This window comes from Stegodyphus dumicola, chromosome 9 (genome assembly GCF_044657685.1).
Source record: "Stegodyphus dumicola isolate Sdum_Otavi_A_Nest chromosome 9, ASM4465768v1".
Lineage (NCBI taxonomy): Eukaryota > Metazoa > Arthropoda > Arachnida > Araneae > Eresidae > Stegodyphus > Stegodyphus dumicola.
Window position 1 is genome coordinate 104641324 of NC_140776.1, and position 24830 is coordinate 104666153.

Sequence of the window (24830 nt, forward strand, 5' to 3'; positions counted from 1 at the left end):
CAAAACGTAAGCCAATTTTTTAAATCACCTGCGAACTTATAAAGTTCTACTTTTGATAGGCGTTGGCACAAAGTTTTACATGTATTTTCATCAGTAACTAATTTCTGACTACTCTCTGACGATGTATTTTGGATTTCGTTTAATTTACTCTTAATATTATCTAGAAATTGTTCCGATTTTAACTGTATCCTAACAGCCTTCTCTCGATAGTCCTGTTATTTCAAATTCTGTTTCGAATTCTTTATCATCAGTTACAGTATCTAAATAAGCACCGTGCGTCAATTCTAATGTTTCTGCCTTTTTCTTGAACAAATAAAAGCACATTTCTCCTTCTTCATAATCAACATTATCATCATTTAAAAGATCATCTAGTCTTTTATATGCTTTAGTAAAAGCTGAACGTTGTGCAGTTTTGTTTCTTTTCATCGCTTCCATTTTGTCTTAAGTTTAAAATATTCAGATAAAAATTAGGCAAGAAAAGTATTTTAAACTTCAGTAAAACAATAATCAATAACTTCAAAACGGAAGTATAAGGTAATCAACTTACCCTATCTATTCTTTCATCCGACATGTTTCCAACAAACACGCCCACCCGGGGGCGCCAGAAATGTCGTGAAATAATGAGCGGTTTGTTAAAATTTAGATCAGATGAAAGATCTTTTAATATATAGCATTTTAATGCTATTTAACACAGTGTAATAAGTTCATTTTACAGTACGCAACATCCTCAAAAATGATCGTTACAACGCAGTTCGATCATCCATCTTTAGAACAACAATCTCTCTCGTTGCCATTCCGTAATAGAGAAACTTACCTCTCATGGAGTTCGATAGTGGCGCGACAATTACTGTTCGGGCCTTATGTAAATATTGATTTTGTTCTCTGCAAGAGAGCGCCTGCAAGCGCCGAACTATATCTATTGTATGAATTTGTTCTTCTCACGGCCAACAAACACAATAACGAACATCTGTGTCTACTTTCCATCCACTATGCATGGTCTGTTAGCCAGCGCTATACTTTGGATGATGTGACAAGACATTTTGAACGTTCTGAAATAGAAGGACATTTCATGCAAGGAAAACGAATTATTTTTGTTTGTATTGTGAGAATAGCAGCCGGAATATGGAGTCTATTTTAGAGCAAAAGCGAATCATTAAAGGTAAGTTGACTCATTTAATTTCACAAGCGAATAGTTTACAAAATCAAGAAATTTTTTTTTCTGTCATTGAAGTGTACGAAAATGATGTTGGTGCATTGAGTGTTGAAGTGAACAGTTTAAGCAACAACATTCTTGGTGTTCTGACGCAGAGTTTCATAAGTATGAAATAGAAATGTGTGAATTGTTTTCTAAATTGGATGTATTAAAAATTAATTTAAAGGAAGAATCAAGAAAACTTACTAATTTGCGTCAAGATATAATAAATGCTAATGTAAATGGTTTAAAACTTCCTCGCGTAGAACTGCCAGTGTTTAGTTCTAATTACGTTGATTGGATATCATTTAAGGATTTATTTCTTGCCAGTGTTGGAAATAATAGTACATTAAGTAACAGTCCAAAATTGCAATATTTTAAGCTTTCTGTGAAAGGTGAAGCTGCTGTTTTACTACAATCAGTTCAAATTTAAAACGGGAATTATGAAAAGACATGGAAAGCACTTACTGAACGTTATGAAAGTAGAAATAACAATAAATTAGTGTTAAATAAATTAATTTCACAGCCTGTTCTAAAACATGAATCAGCTTCAGGTTTGCGGAGATTAATTGATACAACACAACAGCGTATTGATATATTGAAAATCCTTAAACAGCCAGTAGAACATTGTGATACCATGATTATTTTTCTATTAAAAGGAAAACTTGATCATGAAACACTAAAAGAATGAACGTTAGAGCATACAAACAAAAAAATTCCTGCTTTCGTGGAATTCAAGTGCTTTATTTTAAACAGAGCGAATGCCATTGCCTCTTGGCAAAGTCTCAGAGGGAGAAGGCATGTTTGCCTTCTGAAACTTAAACTCACTGTTCAGGTGGTAGATACGCTTTTTCGTCCCAACTTAAGGCTAATGTGTGCGTTCATTGTAATTAATTGTCATTCTCAGTTATTTAAATGTGATAGCTTGATGATCATCGTTTGTTGGATTACTAATAACTTTTAAAATATGACTGGCATGGATTTAATTAGATTCCTTGTTATTTCTGACCAAATTTTTCTTCAGTCACCTTATTAATATACTTTATATTATTATTAATTTGAATTTCTGATTTAAAGAAGCATCAGGAAAATCCTCTTCTTCTCCCTCCCCCAATATGAATATTGAGGGGGAGAGAAATGTTCAGCAAGGATTAAACTCATTTGGAATTTTAAACAGACCTAAGTTACAGTCAAGTTCTTTCCCTCTTACTCTATAAGTTAATGGGAGATCAAAGTTGGATTATTAACCACAGTGTGAATATTCACTTAACATAAAATATCAAAAATTCTATCAAGTTACTTCTAGCTATAAAACTTATTAATGTGCCACATAAAGGATGCTTTTGTTTAAATATAAAAGTTTTAAACCTTTTCTTTGAATTAAAAAATAATAATTCTAAAACAGAAGGATATAAAGTTTTTCGCCACTTTCTTCACACAATTTTGATGTATATCTTTGGAAATTTTGAATAAAAAAAACTGCAATTTTCTGCAGGTATGCTTAGAAATAAATACGTCTACTTTGATAGCAAAAATTTCATAGATTATAATTCAGATTTTTTTTTTGAAAAATTTATAAAAATTATTTAAAAATATTAAATCATAAAAATGGGTGAATTTTATTTGGAATGAACCTAACTTTTGAAATATGAAAAGAAGAATCAAACAAGTTTAATAAAAAAGAGAGATTAATAAATATATACCATAAGTCAATTAACATTGAGGTGCTAAAATCTTGAGAGCTAATTTTTTTAAACTATGCATGCAATTTTTACAAAACTTGGCAGTGTGGCATAATTTGAGTCATAGAATCGAAATATGAAAAAAAAATTGGTATGATATTTTAAAAAAAGTTCAATTTTGTGTCAAAATTTTGAGTGGTCTAATTATCACTTATTTTGTAAAAACAAAAGTTTTCCCATACCTATATATTCTTTCTTCTAAAACATCACTCCAAAAGACCATCCTTTTAGCAAAGTCATAATCGATCGCCACTGCACTTCGAAGGCCACTAGATACTAATGTGTATTCCGAAGTTTCCAGATCGATCTTGCGAAGATCTCGACGATTGGCAAAGAGCAATGCACCATGTCCCTCTGCATAAATGATAAGAAATAACTTAAACTTATAGACAATAATCCCCCCCTGCATTTACTATCTAAATGGACAAAATTTTAGATCAAATGCTTTGCATGAATTTTTTCACTCAATTCATTATTATAGATAATAATTATTTAATATATAACTATACTCTCTAGAGTAAATATAAATTTATTATATATTTATTAGTATAAACAAATTCAGTGGAACTCTTTGTAAATTTAAACAATTAGAATTAAATATTTTAAATTTTGTTCAGCAAAAAAGGTAAATTTTCCCACATGCTAAATTTGAAATGGTAAATTTTGACAACACTGCTCTACATGAAGCAAAGAACATTTAATACTTTTCTAATAGGGAGTATAAATATGAAAAAAATTATATGCAATTAATTTTCAAAATATTGTTAAAATTTATAAAATTATATGAACATTTAAAATACAACATAAATGGCACAAAACCTAAACATACAATATGCAATAACTGGCATTATAAACTGCAGAAACACATACTATCTAAATATAAAATTTGCATAAAAATTGAGGAAAAGTTTCCAACAAGTATTTTCTCGGGGTCCTCTTTGACTGCCTACACCCTTGTTTCAACATTTGATAGAACTGCTGCATTTTTACTCCCTTATACAAAGTAAGTAAGAGCAAAAAATTTCAGGTACCACATTTCAACAATAATATCCGTTTTGAATGCTCTCAAATCAATTTTAACAATTTTGTTTTAGTGATATCTGTACGTATGGACAGAAAGAATGAAGGACTCTTCTTTCCAAAACAGATTGTAAAATGGATTTAAAATAAATGCAGAAGAGTGGGGGTTTTTTGGGGGGAGAGGCTTGTATCTACACTATGCCCAAAAAAAAATAAATAAAAAGCAGTTCTATACTCCCATTCCACTGGGCTGATCGCCGAAATTCAACTTGTCTCAAAAGCACGACTTAGGATATGTACTAGATTTATGTATAGGACTATTCTAACATAGGTATTTTGACACAAAATTGAACTTTTTTTTAAATATCATACCAATTTTTTTTTCATGTTTCGATTCTATGACTCAAATTATGCCACACTGCCAAGTTTTGTAAAAATTGCATGCGTAGTTTTTAAAAAATTAGCTCTCAAGATTTTAGCACCTCATGTTAATTGACTTATGGTATATATTTATTAATCTCTCTTTTTTTATTAAACTTGTTTGATTCTTCTTTTCATATTTCAAAAGTTAGGTTCATTCCAAATAAAATTCACCCATTTTTATGATTTAAGTTTAAAATTTGTATTTTTAAATAATTTTTATAAATTTTTCAAAAAAAATTTTGAATTATAATCTATAAAATTTTTGCTATCAAAGTAGACGTATTTATTTCTAAGCATACCTGCAAAAAATTGCAGTTTTTTTATTCAAAATTTCCAAAGATATACGTCAATTTATATATTGGTGCGTTTTGAAATTTGGCATATTTGTTGAAAGCGATAAAACATCAAATGTGGTTTAGAGACTTTGCTAAAATTATCTGGAAGCAGAAACGATGCGACTTTTTTCCCCTCACGCACAATGTAAAAAGGTAGGAACAAGGTGCCTTTTTTTCCCTCTCCGGCATAATGGAAGGGAAAGGAAAATTGGTTGCCACATATTAAGAAGTTCGCTATTCTTGACGAAAACTGAAAAAATTGTGCCAATGTAAGTTTTTAGATTTTTCTGTAAATTTCATGCCAAATTTTATAAAATTTAATATCTGAGCATAATTTGAGTTGTAGAATCGAAATATGGAAAAAAATTGGTATGTTATTTCAGAAAAAAAAGTCCAAGTTTGTGTCAAAATACCTATGTTAGAAAAACTATATATAAATCTAATTTATATCCTAAGTGACACTTTCAAGACATGAAAAACACAATTTGAATTTTGTCAATCGACCCAGTAGAACGCGAGATATAGAACTGTCCTATAAGTAATAAATACAGTGGAACCTCAAGATATGAGCAGCTCTATATATGAGAAATTCGAGAAATGAGGAAAGTATGAGCAAAAAAAATTGTCTCTAAATACGAGCACTGACACGAGTAACAAACAATGAGCCTGGCTGCTGGTATGCATGCCGCCATTTCATGATCCATCTCGACTATGGGAATCCCCTCGTCGGATCACCCACAGTTCTTTGATATATGTGTTTGTAGGCTTGTGAGTCAATTGTTTATTACATTTAACATGAAATAACTATTTTGCAATGCCTTCCAAGAAGAATTGTTGCCTTAGATAGTGCTGCAAAGAAAAATAAAGAAGCCATGGCCATTGAAATTAAGAAAGAAATTATAGATAAACATGAGCACGGTGTAAGAATGATGGAATTGGCGAAGACTTATGGCCTAAACAACATAGACGATCTACACTATTCTGAAGAACCAGGAAAAGAAATTAAGAAACTTGATGTAGCCAAAGGAGTTACCATTACTTCTAAGCATCGTCCAAAACTCTAGAAGATGTTGAGAAGCTGTTGTTGGTGTGAATTAACAAGAAGCAGTTAAAAGTTTGGTGTCGGAAACTATGATAAAGGTAAAATACTGTTCTATTATTTACCAGTGTTATTTATTAGAAAAATTGCTTTTTATGTTGATATTTTTGGGGATATGGAACAGATTAACTGCATTTTCAATGGGAAAGTTTGTTTCTAGATACAAGAAATTTGCTATACAAGCTCAATGCTGGAAAGAATTAAACTCGTATCTCGAGGTTCCACTGTATTCTAAACTTGTTTGAGTTTTAAGCTTTATTTGCAGGTTTCTGAGAAACAACCTTATCAATAGAAGAAATCAGTAAAGCTGAGAATGTTAATCAAATGAATACAATAGCATTCCTTTCTTAGCGAAAACAATTGTATTCTTAAAAATAACATAGTAAGTTCAGAGTCAGGTAAGTAATTTGCACTCATTGATTGATGAAGAAGGATCGTTAGGAGTAAGTAGAAGATTTAAACATACTGATTTAAACATAGTGAAAAGTTTATCTGAACCCCAGCAGTGTAAAAAGTTAAGATGATTGTTACATACAACTATGATGGCATATTTTAAGGAAAGTCAAAACGTATTATTATTCTTCATTTGACACTTTTGTTACAGCAGCCAATGCATACACCTTCCGAAACATTTCAGAACAGCCAATGCATACACCTTCGGAACATTTCAGATTTGCATATTACACAATAGGCAGTAAATTTGGTAGTTAAAACAATGAAGCATACTGGCCACTTCAGGAAGTATACCTTTCATTTCTCGAACTTTAAACAGAGTTGTGAAAATAACAATCACATTTCCTGCAGAATTATATTATTACTTTACAGGACAATGCTTGAGCAAACGGTGTTAATCTGTGGCTCATTTGTTTACTCAATAAGGATGAGAAGTGTTTTACCATCTACTATATTCCATGGATAGAGCTCTCATAAATAAGATTTAATTTCTAAGACAAAGGAACCACTCAGTGACATTCATTCATGATCTGCTTCAGAGAATCAAGAGGTAAGACCACTCCATCCCAACTATCAACAAAAAAGTTGTTGCTATACATATTTTTCTACATTGTCAGCTATGTCTTGCACACAACAATGGTAAGCAACATCAAAGGAGATTTCGTATTATTAGTAATAAGTCTTGTGACTACATCAAAGAAGAAAAATTTTATAAAAAATACAATGTTTTTTGTACCAGTTGTAAATAAAGAGTGTCAATTGTTAAAGTACCAGCCCTCGTATGTTACTGCCTTCTATTAATTAAATATTTAATACACTCTTTTTGAATTTTCTCACTAGAGCTATTTGGAAAAATAATTCTGATTTTTTTTTTTTTTTTTTTTTTTTTTTTTTTTTAAATAGACATATCTCCCAACCTCGAAATAGAAAAAATTAGGGGGGGTCTTGTGCAAAAATAGGGAGTTTCCAAGAGGTTTTCCAAATTGACTCAAATTCATTTTATAATGCCTGATTCAGATTATTCAATTATCTGTATGATTATTGGTATAAAATATATCAATAATTAATTGAATATTCTGAATTATATGTTCTAGTTTCATTTTGTAGTTTCCTTAAACTTTGACATAAGAAAATCCAGAGTAGGGAAGGGAAGCTTTTATTTATCAAAGTATTCTTAAACATGAATAAAATAATATTAATATTTAATGTACATGAACTATTCTGTAGATACTTATTAATGTACCATATATTGATGTAAAAATAAATTAAATACAAATAGTAACTGAATAAATATTGCTTGAATCTTCATTTAAAGTTCTACAAATGTCTACACTGGATTTAAAAAGTTCAGATCAAATAAAATTGAATCAGCAAAACTATGCTGAAAGCTGTGGCATGGTGGAATGCAATTTACACAATTTAAATTTCATTAATCTGATAAATTTCATTCATTGCTGAAAAATACATTGCTTAATAAAGGCTAAAAATTAAAAAAATGGAAGATTTGAGAAGCAGATGAATCAGAAGAAGTGAAGAAAAATGGGAATCTCACAGTAAAATTAAGAGGATTATTCAAATATAGCACAGGATGATACAACTATTTGCCTAAGGAGCGAAATGCTTTCATGGTGAACTAAGGAAAACTGCCTTATATTCCCATTACACATGGAGGAAAACATAAAACCTAATTATGCAGCCTGCATGTTTGCTGAGGATCACCCCCAGTTCGACTCCCAGTATTTAGCGCTCTTTACCGCTCTTTGGGAAAGCATAAGATTGGGAGAATTGCCTACTATGAACGTTGGTGACTACATCAAGGAAAATAAAAGTTTTGCAAAAATTATCATATCATTTGCACCAGTTGTAAATAGATCACACATTTTGGCTAAGATCAAAGTCTAGGGGCAATTATTAAAGTTCCAGTTCTCGTATATAACTACCTTCTACCAATTACAGATGTATTTTAAATCCTTTCATTAAAGATTTTTGGAAGAATAATACTATAACAAGCTTTTTTGCCACTGTCGTAAATGTGATATTATTCTTAGAATGCTGATGTACAATTATTTATAAATATAAATATATGAATGAAGAGAAAAGAAAAAAACTTACGTTGTGCCTTGCAACGATGGTGGTTAAATGGTTCAATGCTGTAGCCTTCAAGGCAAGAGCACTTGAAGCCTCCTTTTGTGTTGTTGCAGAGTTGAGAACAAGAACCCGGTATTTCGCATTCATCAATATCTATGAATTTTTTTAAACATGTTAAAAACTGATACACACTTTTTAATTTACCAAACTTATTCTTAACAGTTATTTATGTTTTCTAACATATTTATGTTTAAATAAACAAATGGTAAAAACAAAAATAAAATAAAATAAAAAAAAAAAAAAAAACTTCAATGACTTCAGAGATTATACACATACTTTGCAAGAGGTACCATAGCCCTAAAAACAACCTATGACAAAAAATAACTAGATATAAGAAGTTTCAATTTACCTTCACAAGTTTGATTATCAAACAGTTTATAACCTGGGTGACACTCGCAGTGAAAGCCGATAAGATCATCGACACACTTCTGGGAACAGCCCCCATTATTTACCGGGCACTCATTGATGACTAAAACAAAAATTAAGAACAATTATTTAAAAACCTTATTCATCGCATTTAGAAATCTAAAATTAGCAGGCATTTAAGAACACATATAACACCTGATACCCTGAAAATGACAGGAAAGAATTTGATGAAATTCAGTAATGGCATCAATAATATTACAAGTTTCAGAACAGGTTAAAAATATGTTGTACAAGAAACACTTTTCAAGCAAAGAATTAGCCTAAAGAAGGCCTAACTTCAATATCAGAAGAAGCTATACATTACAGTTCAAAAGATTTGTAAGTAGACATTTTAAAAACTGCAACTATCTAATACATCATTACACACAGAAAATGCAACACTGTTTTGTCTTAATAGTGATACACTAATTACGCATCACATTGATTTATTTGACTAATTTGTACTAATATTGGTTTTATTGCACACAATTTCTGAACCATTTTAAAAAACACTTCAATATGTGCAGCACTGCTAACATAAGCAACAAAGAAGCAATACTATTTAAAGCTATCTAAATTTGCTCACAGCATTTGTCCCGTGGTTCGTCTTCCCAGTTTCCGCAGTCATTTTTCTGATTGCAGGCCAGCTCAATGGGAATGCAGTGCTTGTCGCCGCAGTCAAAATGCTTCATTGGATCACAGCTCACTGGAATTTGAGCTATAATGAAATTTGACAGATGAAAAATTAAGAAATTGCAAATCACATCAGCATCTCATTTCAAAAGGGAGGGAACTTAATTTGAATTATATGTGAGTATTAAATATGAATCTGATAACCAATGAACATTAATAATTAAACTCAGCAAACAAAATAAATTTATAATTGATTCAATCATTAATTAAACTCAGTGTTAGAAGGTAAACTAACCAAATTTCATGACACTACAGATATGTTTGGGAAAAAGTACATCTGCATTCACATTAAGAGGATACCAATACACCTAAACTACTATGAAAAATGGAAAATACTTCAAAAAGTACATTGTGTTTTGCCTGAACTACTCATTCATTTTTAAAATTAAAACAACTATTATATTTTTAGAACCAACGATACTTTCTTATTAGCTGCATCCCCAAAAATAGTTGCCAGTTTTACTATTTTATTTAAAATCATGTTCTAAATTGTGATTTCATCTATAATTCTTCTACTGCCATGGTCTTCCTTGAAATATGCACTTTTATTTATGATGCTTAAAAGAATAACTCTCTCCCCTTCTCCAAAAGTAAATAAGTTAAACAAAAAATTGTTCGAGACAAGATTCTGCATTACATAAAAAACAAACAGATATATCTGCAGTTGAAGAACTTAAAGTCAGGATGCTATAAATAAATCAGTTTTAAAAGGCAAAATCTTACTTTTGCAATTTTCTTCATCTGATCCATCTTCACAGTCTTTCACAGAATTACACTGTAATGTTCCATGTATACACTGTTTATTATGACACTGGAACTGATCTTGACGGCATGTAATGGTACCTATCATAGTAAAATTTATCCATGTGATTACATAATAAAACTATCCATATGATTACATACTAACATTTTTATGAAAACTGAGGTGCGAAAACTTTTCTTGTGGAGGAGGCACTTTAAACTTTCAAAGGTGCTGAGAAATATTCATTTATTTATTAATCTGGTACTTTGGTTAATTTTAAGTGTACAGAAATAAAAAAGATTCTGCAGGAAAAGAAGTGTTGTCATTGAATTACTGACCTCCTCTTGGGAAAGTAAATGTCAAAGACTGATAATACAGCTTTTCGGATGTGTATTCTTATTTCTACTTCACTTGTCCTTTTTAAATAGTTTGTTTTGCCATTTTTTTTTTAACTGGCAGTCCCATTTTAATTTTTGTAATTTTTATAATTTTAGTAATTGCAATATCATTATTTTTTTGCTCAATTTCTTTTGCCTGTTTAGTTATAATTATTATTTACATTATTTATTAATTAAATCTTTGCAGCACTTAGTACCGAATTAATTTTTAAGTTCCTTTTACATTATTTACTGTAATTTAACTCTCTCTCTCTCTGTATATATATATATATATTACATGCAATGGAAGTATGTGTGTGCATAAAGAAATATGAGAAGAAAAACTTTAAAATTAATGAATTTCAAAATTTATTTTAAAAGGACTTAAAAACTAAAATCGTCCATTATCGCTCCAAAGCTTAAAAATTTAATTTAATGCTTTGACAGGCTGGCGTCCCACCTTTTTTATCAGTTTTTATCTCCCAGATGAAAGCTGCAAAATTCCATTTCAAATACATACAATAACACTTTTTAGTTCTCTATATGTATAACAGATGGCAGCACTAGTATTCATTCATGGAAATAATATTAAAAAAAATTCTTTGCAGGTCTAATTTTGAAGCAGGTTTTTTTTTTTTTTTTATTTTTTTATTATTATTATTTCTAATGCGATTTAAATCGTCCAAACAACAACTTTTGGTCTTAGAATGAATATTTTTATGTAAAAGTTTCCTTTTCTAAAAGAAAATATTATTTGAATTCATATATATTAATTAAGAATGGTTGAAATTAAAAGGTGGGACCAAGTATGTATGATTACATACTAACATTTTTATGAAAACTGAGGTGCGAAAACTTTTCTTGTGGAGGAGGCACTTTAAATTTTCAAAGGTGCTGAGAAATATTCATTTATTTATTAATCTGGTACTGGTTAATTTTAAGTGTACAGAAACAAAAAAGATTCTGCAGGAAAAGAAGTGTTGTCATTGAATTACTGACCTCCTCTTGGGAAAGTAAATGTCAAAGACTGATGATACAGCTTTTCGGATGTGTATTCTTATTTCTACTTCACTTGTCCTTTTTAAATAGTTTGTTTTGCCACCGTGCATGTAGGAATTGCTGCTACTAGATGGCAACACCGTTCAAATATTTTTTTAATTCAAGTATCATGTTCGTTTTATATGCTGATAATGCAAATTTATATTTTTTAATAAATTGTAACAATGTTAAAACTTGAAAAATATTTAGTATTTTTTCTGCAAGAAATGAAAATATAACTCTGTAACATGAAATGTCATTGAATACTGAATGGATATATGAGTGTGATTCACCGTAGAAAAATATCCTAAGCAGAGGAAAGAGAGATGAAATGTAAATAAACATGACAGCCTTCTAAATACCTTCCTTTTCAAACCTGTAGCAAATAAAATACTGGAGTGAAAATCTTCTCTGTTTCAAATCTATTATGAAATCATTACAGAATATCTAAAAAATCGTACAGAGAGCGATTTTTTTAAATTTATGTAATTTTTTTTTTTTGAAAAAAATATTTTTTACTTTGCGAATATGTTCAATATTTTCTAGATAATTATTCAAAAACGTTTTTTATATCTTGCATTTTCATTTGTTTGCTAAAACTAGCACTTTAGATAAGCATGTTAGGAGAATTTATGCTGAGGCAAAGATGCCATTTTACTGCTCTAGATGTGCAGTGGGGCAAGCAGTATCCCATCATGTCATGAATTACCTTCAAGGTTTACCTGGCTTTTTTTTTTTTTTTTTTTTTTTTTTTTTTTTTCCTATGAAATAACATGGTATTAGGGGCCAGTTATCTATGTGTAACGTTACTTTTTCGGAAAAAAAAAATTTATGCACTGAGCCTCAAAGGGTTAATAGAGAATATATGAAAAAAATTATCTCCTAGGACATATGTAAAGTGAAATTTAGATTAAGATTTAAATGCAGGTTTTATAAAATTTATTTAAAAATTTAAAATCTGAATACAGACTTTATTTTAAAATGCAAAATGATGAAACACCATCCTCATGAATTCTTGGTGGTTGCATGAAGAGATTCCAATTCCCCTTAATCGGGACTTTTCTATGAAATCAACAATGATTCGCTTCTTTTAATTTTCAATTTAAAATGTAACCTAAGTTTTGTATTTTAACTTGTAAGAAATTAAATCATTTAAATCATTGATGTGTTATATTACTGTTTCTTGAATTTAAATTTACAAAACTTATTAAAATAATACTAGGGATTAACAATACCTTTTATTTTCTGCTGTTTTTTCATGAATGTCAATATTCTTTTCATATTAAATAGTGTAGGGTTATTATGATTTGATTAGGCACGAAACCATATGGTGACTTTTCATACTTGGCAACAAAGCATTTTCTAGTGGTGTATTTAATGGGCTAAGTACCGCACAATGCAATATGCAGCAATATAATAAAAAGTAAGAAAATTTTCCCATGGAAAGAGTTACCCCAAAAATGACACAGAGAGGCACCTGCTATGTTTTATCTATAAGTGCACTCGCTGATTTTGTAATAATGACAGAAAATAACCTTTCTTAGCCATCTCCAACAAAGAAAATGTTAACAAACATTTTTTTTAAAAACATGTTGCCTCTTTCTAGAACAATCCAGATTACTCCGAAGGCTGCCACTCTCAGGAATCCATTAGAAGTAATATTGGTTAATACACAAATACCAGGTGACATACAAAAAATAAATGAAATGGTAAAAATATTTTATTTATTAACAATATAAATAAAATTCCAGTGTATTTATTAATAGCATTCTAAATTCAGACTGAAAATAGCTTACAATTGGCTTCGTCAGATCTGTCCGGGCAATCTGCATCTCCATCACAAACCCAACTCTGATGAATACAGTCCCTAGATTTACACGTGAATTCTTTGCTTGCACATGGTGATCTCAATGTCACCTTTGGACAGGTCAGCTCATCTGACCCATCTTCAATGCAATCTACATCTCCATCGCAACGCCAGCGGTCCGGTATGCACTTACCATTTGAACACAAGAACTCGGAAGAGGAACAAGTTGCATTTGCTAGAAAAAATACACTTTTTTAAAATTTAACTAATTTTTAATAAATTTCCATTTTTTATTAACAGCATAAATAAATTCGATCACCTAATTCACAAGAATGATTAGTATTCAATATAAAACTCCTTTTTTAACTCATGAACTTTTATTTGGGCAGAAAAATATATATGCTATTAAAAAAAGACTTGCCAAAGATAGGAAAATATTAATAAAAATATGTTTTTATTTTACTATGCTTAATAAATTATTTATTGCTGGCTGATATTTGGAATTATAATGTACATTCATTAATAATTCATCTCTCACTTCTACTAGCACCGTAGGAATTATAAACAAGAAACTGAATTTATAAACGAATTTTAAGCACATAAATCTTTTATCAATAATGGGGAGCTTCCATGACTAATATCTTATCACATAGATATTCTCTTCCAAGAAAAGGAGGCTCCACATAATTAGTCTTCTCCTTCTTCCACAACACTTCTCATACTTTTTGTGAATTTGTACTTGCCATAAATTCCATCATCGCTCTCACTTTCTTCTTCACTGTCACTAGCCACAGTTACAAAAAACCAAAGCTACTAAAAACCACATTTCGTCAATGAATTCTATTGAGTGACCATTTTTTTCCACAATAATAATTTTTTATACTTTCTGATTATCTGCACCCCTAACAAAAAAGTATTCATGACGAAATGCAGTAAATTGCCAAAATAGTTATATAACAACTCAAAATGTCGTCAAAATGTATTTATGTGGCAATCCAGGTGTGTGCATAACGCACATCTGTTTAGGCATATGCGAATTTGCACTTTTGAAATTCAACCATAATTTTTCTGATTAGCACTTCGTTTTTCATAGAGTAGGTATGTTTTTCTCATAATGATTCATAAAGAAAGTGCGGAAATTGCCATCCAATGAAAAGGAAAGCATTGCATTTTTGAAGAAATGTAGCATTGTTTCCAACAATGGAAAAGCAGTGTAAAAAGAATGCAAAAAATTTGTACTCCCTAAATTCTACTTCTTAAATGACCAAATTAAAAAAAAAAAATAAAAATAAAAATGCAATGTGACAAATTGCAAGCAAAGTGTTAGAATGTGAGTTGGAAATTGATTTGAAGACAGAGGTATCAAATTTACAACAGCTGTTCACTTTATATGTCATTATGTATGTGTTCACTTTATATGTCATTATGTATGTAGTATGTGTCACTTCACACTATTGCTAGATCAGCACACAATGCTGAATTTGTGTTATTCTGCATTTTTTTAGCAAAAATTGATCACTGCATAAAGAAGAGAAAGCATCGTAAAAAAATCACAGAGATTTCTCAAAAATGGTCACCAGTTTCACTTATTATCAATGTTTCTTGCTCTTTTAATTTTAACTGATTGCTATTTTTAAGAATTCTTAGAGTATCACCATTTTCAAAATGGCTCTTGCTTTTGTCCCATTAGCTTAGCAAAAAATTAGCTGCTAGTGAGTTTGCTAATGCTCAACAAGATTGCCAACAAGTTCATGACTTTTCAATAGTGATGCAGATAATCAGAAAGTACCATTTTTTTAATATTTATTTCATAATATTTCATTATATAAAACTCTTCAAAAAAGTCACAGAAATAGCATGAAAAAGCATTAGCAATGAGAAATCAGCTATCTGCACAGGTGTACCACGAAACTCTGCTTGAATGAATGACGTTATTAAACAATAACACAGAATGCCCAAAGAGTTAGTCAAGGATAGAATACCATTTTTCTATTTTTTCCTATTTATACCATACATATATAATATTAAAATAATTTTCATAACATTAAATCTCATATTTGTTGCAAAATATATTACCCACAAAATGTGCATTATTTTGATTAAATTGTTGATACCATGCCATCAGCTATATTACTATTTAAAAAAATCTCATGATATATATGAATATAACTAAAAACTACAAGCTAAAAAACACATGAACATTCACTTGATGTATGACATTTTCATTTGAAAATAAGAGAGATGATTGTGGTGAAAAGTAATCCAAGTTTATGTTCACAATTAGCAACATCATACAGTGTAAAATCATTATCATGAAAAATAAACCAAATACAGTACAAAGTCCAAAATCCGTACTCATCGGGACTTCGGCGATTCCGGATTTGGGGTTTTCCCGGATAATAGATCATCAATTTAAATTTGGTAAGATGGCATGCAGAAATTATACAGTTAAAAATATGAAATCATAATTTATGAAATAAAGAACAATTATGTTCTAAAGAGTACCAAAATTTACACACACACACAAAAAAAAAAAAAAAAAAAAGCTTAATATTTATTTGTTTACTTTATTAAACATTTCTTTCAATGTAAGTTGTTTAAGTTGCTTCCATAAAAAATTCAAAAAGTTCCTTTTTCTTATGTCATATACATTTGACTTTCCAATGCCATACTCCATGCATAATTTTGAGACAGATATGCCTTTATCCATTTTTTGCAGCAATTCCACTTTTTGTTTAATGGACATCGAAACACGGTTTCGCTTTGCAGATCCTTTGGCAGCTCCAGAACTGGAAACTCTTTTCGATATAATTGAAAGTTCAAGCTTAATTTTTATAAAATTGCTGTAATAATAACAGTCTGCAAAAAATAATAAGCTGGATCAAATTAGAAGATTAAGGAGCAGCGCAGTCTGCTACATTAACTGAAATGCCTTAGAATCATTTAAGATAATTTTAGCCTAGCTTATTAGCATCCGTTATACATTATTGGCTGCATATCACAAGATTGGTGACGAAAGCCAAGTTGTTCCGCTAAATTTTGTCTTGCTCTTATTGCATACTGAATGAAGCCTGAATTGTATTAGTTAGTTACTATACCTACATTTATTTCTTGCACATGCTTAAAACTAATCTAAGTCCTGAATAAATAAACTCTCACATATACTTAAGGCTTTATTTAGACCTGGTGCTAGATACCGCCTGGGGCAGTCTCTAAATTCTGCTACTGTTTCAAAATATTATAAGATTACTATAAATCGACATCAATCCCTTTTAAAATGTAACTTTTAATATGTTCAATATTTATAGATCATTAATTAAAACATGGTGGTTCAACTATCACACAAATCTATATACTTTCACAATAAAAAATCGAAATCTTTTAAATAGGAGCTGAAGTGTTCCTAAAGTGTGCGAAACATCTAAACATTCTTCTATCAAGCTGCCGGTGCAGCGTATATAGAAATTCAGAAGGCACATCATCTATTAATTAATCAAAATAATTTCCACAGCTACAAAGCGCTTTCGTAAGTTCTAAATTTTCGCCGTGCCTAAACTTTGGATCACAGTGCTTCCCCACCCACCCACCCACCCCAATTATAAAAAACATCTCATCCCTTAATTTTGCCACTCGGTGCTTCCCCAAATTCTAAAAATTGTGTCTTCCCTAAATTCTGCCGCCGCTTCTGAGTTTATGGTAAATAACGTATCAGTTATTCTTAATTAAAATAGCACTAAATGTAATCTTTTGGCCTATGAGTTTCATTAACAAAATCTATTTTTAGCATATGAAAAGAAATTTTTGTTGAATTTTTCCTCGTCAACTCTTAGAGCATTTAAAAAATCTATAATCATCGCCAAGCGTAATGTTAGCAGAAAAGGTTGCCTTACTCTTGTTATTCAATTACTAATATAAAAAAAAAGTTTAGACATCACTGCATGAATTATTACTGAAGCTGTCATGTATTGGTAGACATGTGATGTTGAAAGCAAAATATAATAAATAATAACTCGCCAGGTCGGTGTCAGGAATATAAAATAAGAGAATGTTTCTGTTTGAGGTGTATGCCAAATAGATATTCAGCTACGGAGCCAAATTATTAATCTCACAAATTTATGCTTACATGATTGTTTTTTCATAACGATGTATTTTATTTAGTGCCTAAGTGAAATTAAGAATTGGAATTTTTAAGTGAAAAATCTCCACCCGTTTTATTATGGAAGGAAAAATCAGATGCACATGCACAAAGCATATCAAAAAAAAAAAAAAAAAGTTTATGGCTTTGAGGTCCGGATTTTAGATCATTCCGGATAATGGACATCCGGATTTTGGACTCTGTACTGTAATAAAATTTCAAACATCCTTACGACATGATTTTTCATCGCTGAAATCTCCACAGTCATTATCTTGATCACAGAGCCAGCGGCGTGTTATGCATTTATTATTATCACAGGTAAATTCTTCTTCTGTACATGTTATTTGTCCTGAAACCAAAAAAAGTTTCATATTTTATGCAATATCCCATAAAATAATTCCTCTATATAATTACATACACCAGTAATCCATTTGCATCAAACAGTTTTTTAGCAAGTTGTGAGCCAGTATGTGATATTACTCATAAAATAATTAAATAATTTTTTTTAAATCACAAAAAAATAGAAAAAAAGGAAAAATACTTTCATGAATGAAATATGAGACTCATTATCATATTGACATTGGAAATAATTAGAAGCCAAAATCCTTATTAAAGCAAGAATTAAAGTTGCATGTAATTTCAGATCAAACATACTTTTAGAGCTTTTGAATTGTGTTTGATGAGAATTCTCACTCATCAAATTATAAGAACTTGCATTAAGTATAATTCAGATTCTTATATTTCTTTATTTCTATTCCATCATCAACCACTTAGACGATAAAAAGAAAGAAAGAAAAAAGAAAAAGAAAAAAAATGAAAGAAAGAAAATTAAAATAATTATTATAAGGGAGAAAAATTCTATTTGGAAAATCTTGGCACATTTATTTTTATTAACTTCACTTCCATCTCCACATCTTTTACTGATAAATTTATTTATAGTGCACATCAATAAATCAAATCTGAACATCATTAAATAATTCCCACAATATATTATTATGCACATTTTAAAATTTTGTTTCTATTTTGTTATATTTATCTTAAATTCATTTAGTGCGAAAACAAGTTACTACTACGTGCGCAATTGCTGCAAAGTTAGTTAATAATAATTTATTTTCTAAACAATATTGATTAATTGATTATATTATCTCCTAAGTTTAATTAAAGTAGAATTATTTTAAAAGAGTGAATCCATACTGGTAAGTTATATTTTGAAAGATGTTTTGAAGTAACTTGAAAGTAAAATGTTAATAACGTTTTAACGGAGACTTATATATGCCTCAACATATCTTTTTGCAATAAATGATAATACACTTTTTTCATAAAAGCATATTGTTTTTAATATCATTTTCATTCAGACCAAAATTAAAAACAAATGATTTATTACACAAAATGTATATATATATATATATATTTTTTACTCCCAGTTAGTAAGTATGTCTCTTTTATTTACAACAGAAAGAGGAAGACACATATATACATCAGGATCACAAACAGTTCATAAGACACATCAGGATTTATCTATGACATATCACACTTCTGAAATAATCAAGGAAACCAAGCAGATGATATTAAGTTTTGCAAGTAACAAGAAGTGAAAAGACAAAAAAGGGCCCTGAAGTGAGGGAATAACAGATTAATATTTGGATACTGGGTTAATATTTCACTGCATACCAGGAATAATTCTGCAACAGAGATCAGATTATGGATCGTTTTCAGAATTACAGGAAATAAGGATTATATTAGAAAAGGGTACTATTGGGTTTCGAGGGCTGTAAAAAATCGCCAAACTATTGTTGATGCCAGTGCTGCCAAAAGTAATTGCAACAACCCTAACGCAAGAAAGTAAGCATAGTAGTAAATAACTATCTAATATTGATGTTTTAATTTAGATGAAAGGTTAATTTCATATAATATTTCGCTACCGAGTTATCTCTAAAGCATAATGCCATCTTGTTGGTTGTTCAAACTTAACTTTCTATAACGAATGATGCCTTTTCTTTGAAAACATTCTCGGTAAAGTGCAGAATTGCCCACTTATTTGTTTGCCGCTTTTTACAAGGGTAAAAACAATTGGATTTTTGTCAATTTTCTTTTACTTTTTAAGTGACAATAGGTCGATGTGTACATAGATAAAGTCAAGGGTGTGCGCAGTGCCATTTTTGTGCAATTTTTGGATTTTTTTTTAAGTGAAAATAAATCGATGTGTACATGGATACCAAGTATGTGCAATTCTTAAAAACACGTCAAGCAGTGGGTGATTCTGCACTTCTCCCAAAATTCTATCGCAGACTTTTCATCATGGGCAATTCCTGAATTGTTAAATTCATAGGATATCAGAAAAAGAATTAAAAATTAAACTATTTCAATGGTATCTCTTTCAATGGTATTTCAATGGTGTCTTAAGAAACATAGAACTATATAAACTTACGCAATCCGAAATTAGCGCGTACGCTAGATTTGGCACGCTGTTAAATGCGCGTGTTTGCTAGATTTGGCGCTTTTGCGCATACATTTTTGCTGCAATTTTTTTACGACCCTCAAAACAGAATAGTACCTAGAAAAGTTATACTGCTTTGCTGTTTTAGAATGAAGAGAGGAGCATGAGTCAAAGAGCTATTGCTAATTTATTATTAGAAAGGTTTTTGTTTTATATTTTGCATATATCAGGGGTGTTTGTGGGACCCCAAAAAATCCCCTGAAACTTTTACGGACTTACTACCGACATTTTGGAGTTTCAAGAAGGGGGGGAGAGAAATGAAAAATTACAATTATGAAGTATTGAATGACCTAATTATAAAAGTTCAATGAATTACTTCTTTTGCAAAATTAATAACCATAAATTTTCAAACATATAAACTACTACATTTTATGTAAATATTTTAAATTACCTGAATTAATTCTTTAAAAAAAATTATCTAATTTCTGCTGCTTTTTTTTTTATTATTTTCTGATGTTTGTGGGCTTGTCTTTCTTTTGTGGTGAACTTCATAATTGCAGGAAGGTTGACTTTTATTTTCCTCATTTACAGTTGAAGAAATTTCCTCAAAAACTGCACATGCAGAGATAGAAGCAGTTTGCTTTTCTGCTAATGTAGAAGGTTTTTCAGAGACTTTTATGTGTGACTCATCTGAAATACGTGTTTTTAAGTCCTCTTGATATGTTTTCCAACTTCTGTTCATATTCAGTAAGAGAGCTTTGTGAATTGGATCAGTCATTGGATTTTTTAGCCATATTTTTCACATGAGGTTTCTTTAGAAGCCATTAAATCATATTTAATAGTCTGCACTGCATCTAGGGAATCAATCTTAAGAGAGGTTCTATAGTCAAAGACAAGTGTATCCATTAAGTTGAATGCACTTTCCACTAATGGGCCATGGAAACAGCTAAGGCAGGCTTTGACCAATTTAGCCAGTGTAGGATACTTATAATCATTTGTGAAATCATCTTTTAAATTAAAAACTTTAGGCCAATATTTATCAATTGTACACTTGACTTGATTTCCACTTTCATCAGATGTGTAGAGCATTTCTTGGTGATATCAATATCACTCTGGTATAACCTTATTTCAGCTTCTACTTTTGACTTTTCATTATCACTAAAAATATGGGACATAAAAGATGATAATTTTTCAAAAGCTAATATTGTACTGGTTTTACCTCTTAGCTCTGGATCTAATGCTGTAAAACTAATTAGATATGAATTTTTAAGGGGTAATTTCTGTTTCATACGCTGTGCTGTATTAGTATAAGCTTTCATCAGAGAAATTTGGAATTCTTTTGCTATTGGATGATTTTTTGATAATTTCTTCAGGAGAGTGGAAGCTTCTGCACCAGTAAATATTACTTTGCTAGGTAGATGGAATTCTGGATTTGTGACATCAACCTTTAATAAATCATTATAAGATGTGCACTCTATATTTTCTGGCTTCACAAAAAAAGAGAAAAATTTTGCCATCAATTTATAAATACTGGAATGTATTAAATGAAGCATTGGTTTTTTTGTTTCAAATAATTTAATATATGTGTTGAACTCTGGTAATGCTGCTGAATATAATGCTATATGCAATAAAGTTTTGTTTTGCATAACAAATAACCCATTTAGTATTCTTTTTTTCCGAGCTAAAGCATCCTTTGTGAGTTGTTGGGAATGCAAGCAAGAATACACCCCATCAACAATTTTTTCTGAGCTTCAGAAATATTTCTTTTATTGTATACAGTTTCAACATAAGAAAAATAATCCCCTTTATCAGTTTTATCCAAGTAGTGAAAATAAAATGCAATAAGAGCATCCTACAGATCTTTGATTCTTTCTAAAACACATAAAATGTACACCCACCTATGGTCTGGTCTCTTCAAGGGCTTAAGTTTTTTAATGGCAAGGGATTCACAGATTTTGAAAAAATTTTCTCTTTTACTGCAGCTTTTCATATCAAAATAGATGTCATCAAACAAATCTTCTAAGTATCTATCAAAACATGAAGCAAATTTTTTTGCACAGTTATTAGCTGTGTGACATGTGTGTCACAATCAATATCTAATAAGTGGGGTGCTTTGTTTGATCGTAGTCTGGTTTCAACACCCTTTTTTTTCCCACGCATGGTGTTACACGAGTCCATTAATACACTAATTAAGTTTGCTCATGGAATATTATTATCTTCAATAGTATTAACAACTGCTTTAAAAACAGCTTCTGAATTGCAAGATTCCATCTTTAGAGATGCAAAATGATGAACTACAACTTCATTTTGATTGTTGCCATAAAACTGCACCAATATTGCCAGTATACTTTCTTGAGCATTGCTAGTACTTTCATCCAAATTTAGAGAAAATGCAGTCTCCTTTAAAGTTTTAATGATATTTTCCTTAATAGTTTTTGCGAGCCCATATTTCATCTTATAACATGCAGTAGTCCTGGACATTTCCAACGAGTTTAGTGCCGTCTGATCGTGGCTCAACTGTTTGCAGAGTTCAATTAAATTGGGAGCTACATTGAAAGAAAGAGAATTCTCGGCGACAAACGAAGTTATTAATACCTCTTGGCGTGCTTTTCTTATCACTATATCCAATGGCCGAGCATCAGTCTCCAGTAAGTCATCAGTATTTTTTGAATTAGCATAATTACTTAAAGTCATTGAATGTCTAATGCACTTTGAATATTTTATGTGCATCACAGTTTTAGAATGGTTTGTGAAAGCCTTGAATCCTTCTCCACCATACTTCAGCAGTGAGTTACAAAAAACACAATATGCTTGTCCAGCAACATTTATTTTCTTGCACCATGTGCCGATGATATCCCATTACCATCTCTCCATTCAATCTTCCACCTAAATGCATTCCGGACACCTTCTTTTAATTGTATAATTTCACTATTTATATCGAGAACTTTCATAGTGAAATTCTCTTGCGTACATAAATAAAAAATATTTCAATAAACGAAACGAAAAATTTACACGTGCATCAATAAATGAAACGAAAATTTTACACAGCGGAGAAAAAAAGTTGAGAAGCGATCAATGACAAACAGCTAATATGGCAAAAAATCCCCCTTTTCTACTTATTGGCGCCACGCCAGGAGAGATAAGACCTTTGAACCCAGAGTCACGTGATCGCACATCTGATCGAAAAGTCTTTCCCTTTTTTTTCTGCCGCGCCTACTTGCCGAAAAGAATCCAGAAGAGAATGTCCGAGAACCGGGGGAATGAGTCATAACTCGCAATAAGGAAAGAACAAAAAAGAAGTTTTTTTCCCCTTTTCACACATTATCACTGCCTTTGGAGAAAGAAAGGAAAAGTTTTCACCACACACACTGACCTTGCATTTTCTGCTTTCAAAGCAAACAAAATTACCCGGATCAAAATAAATAATTCATTATTATTCCTACTTCCTTTTGAACGACTCCGGGGATCGGAGTTCAAAATCCCCGGAGCACAAACACCCCTGATATATATATATATATAAATGTGTTTTGTGAGTGTACATAAGTATATATGTATATATGTATATATATATATATATATATATATATATAACAAGCAAGGCAGTTAGTACAACACTGCATGACCAATTTGGTCTAGAAAACATTTTGCGCAATATGCTGCAAAACAAGCAAATTAGAAATCGTAGTAAGCTCGCGCTTAAAATATATATATATATATATATATATATATATATATATATATATTGAATGAACTGAAATTCATTGAAATCAGGGGGGAAAAAAATTCTAATACTTGCACAATAGCTGCAAAGTAAGATAATATTAGTTTATTTAATGAAGAAATATTGTTATATTATCTCCTAATACAAATTTAGTTGAATGTATCAAAATTAAGTAACCCAGAAGTATGAAATTTAATTCCAAAAAAAATTTTTAAAGGGACTTTAATGTAAATCATGAAAAAAATTTTAAGGGGACTTGAATTTAAATCATAAAAAATAATTCCAAAACATTTTTTAAAAGTACTTGAATTTAAATCATGAAAAATAGAAATTTACACTTTGAAAAAGAAAATTAATAAACCAAGTAATTATCGTCATTGATCAGAAATTAGTTGACTCTTTAAGGAGAACAAACCAACTCCCGTTGAATGAACAATAATTAATAAATGTGAAGGTGTTTAGTCTTTTACTCAAGTAAGACCGGTGATGCCAAACTGGCAAATTTAGTTAAGGCCAAAATTAAAGTTCCGTTAAGTTATTGGAATTTTAGAAAAGTTGAGATATTAAAGCCCAATTAAGTACTAAGTCAATGGATTCTTTAAAAATCTTGAGTGAATAGCCAAATAATATAGTAAAATTTACATGACACTTGAGTAAAGTGTCCCCCGACACCCTCACTCTCATGCATGCTAATTCAAAACTATTTTTATAAAAATATAAAACAGTAGTTAATCTTAACTAGACTTATGAAATTGAACTCAAAATAATTGAAATCAACATAAGAAACACAAGAAACATAACAAACTATGTTATCTTTGCAAAATTAATGAAATAAAAGTTGAAAAATTTATATATATAAGATACAATGAAATGTACAAAGTGAAATGTACATGAAATACAAAAAGGCCAGAATATGAATTAACTTGCGTTCTTTCTATTGAAATGTTGGTAATGTGTTCTCGTCTGTTTCTTACTCAGAAGGGGTGTTGGAGGTTATACTATCCGAAATTCCAGTATCAGCAGTGAGGATGCTTTGAATTATTACAGGCGGTGAACCTTTGAG

The 24830-nt window shown here is 30.4% G+C and overlaps 1 protein-coding gene across 2 annotated transcripts in view; it reads right to left on the bottom strand.

The window, feature by feature from the left end:
* LOC118202491 (low-density lipoprotein receptor 2-like) overlaps positions 1-24830 on the bottom strand; it is a 149385-nt gene that overhangs the window by 67018 nt on the left and 57537 nt on the right. For both annotated transcript variants that reach the window (XM_085823854.1, XM_085823855.1), the window contains exons 5-11: positions 17842-17958; positions 13464-13709; positions 10234-10353; positions 9404-9535; positions 8762-8881; positions 8377-8505; positions 3117-3288 (exon numbers count right to left, since the gene is read on the bottom strand). In XM_085823854.1, the coding sequence (XP_085679980.1) occupies positions 3117-3288; positions 8377-8505; positions 8762-8881; positions 9404-9535; positions 10234-10353; positions 13464-13709; positions 17842-17958 (1036 nt within the window). The remainder of the gene's footprint in view (positions 1-3116; positions 3289-8376; positions 8506-8761; positions 8882-9403; positions 9536-10233; positions 10354-13463; positions 13710-17841; positions 17959-24830) is intronic.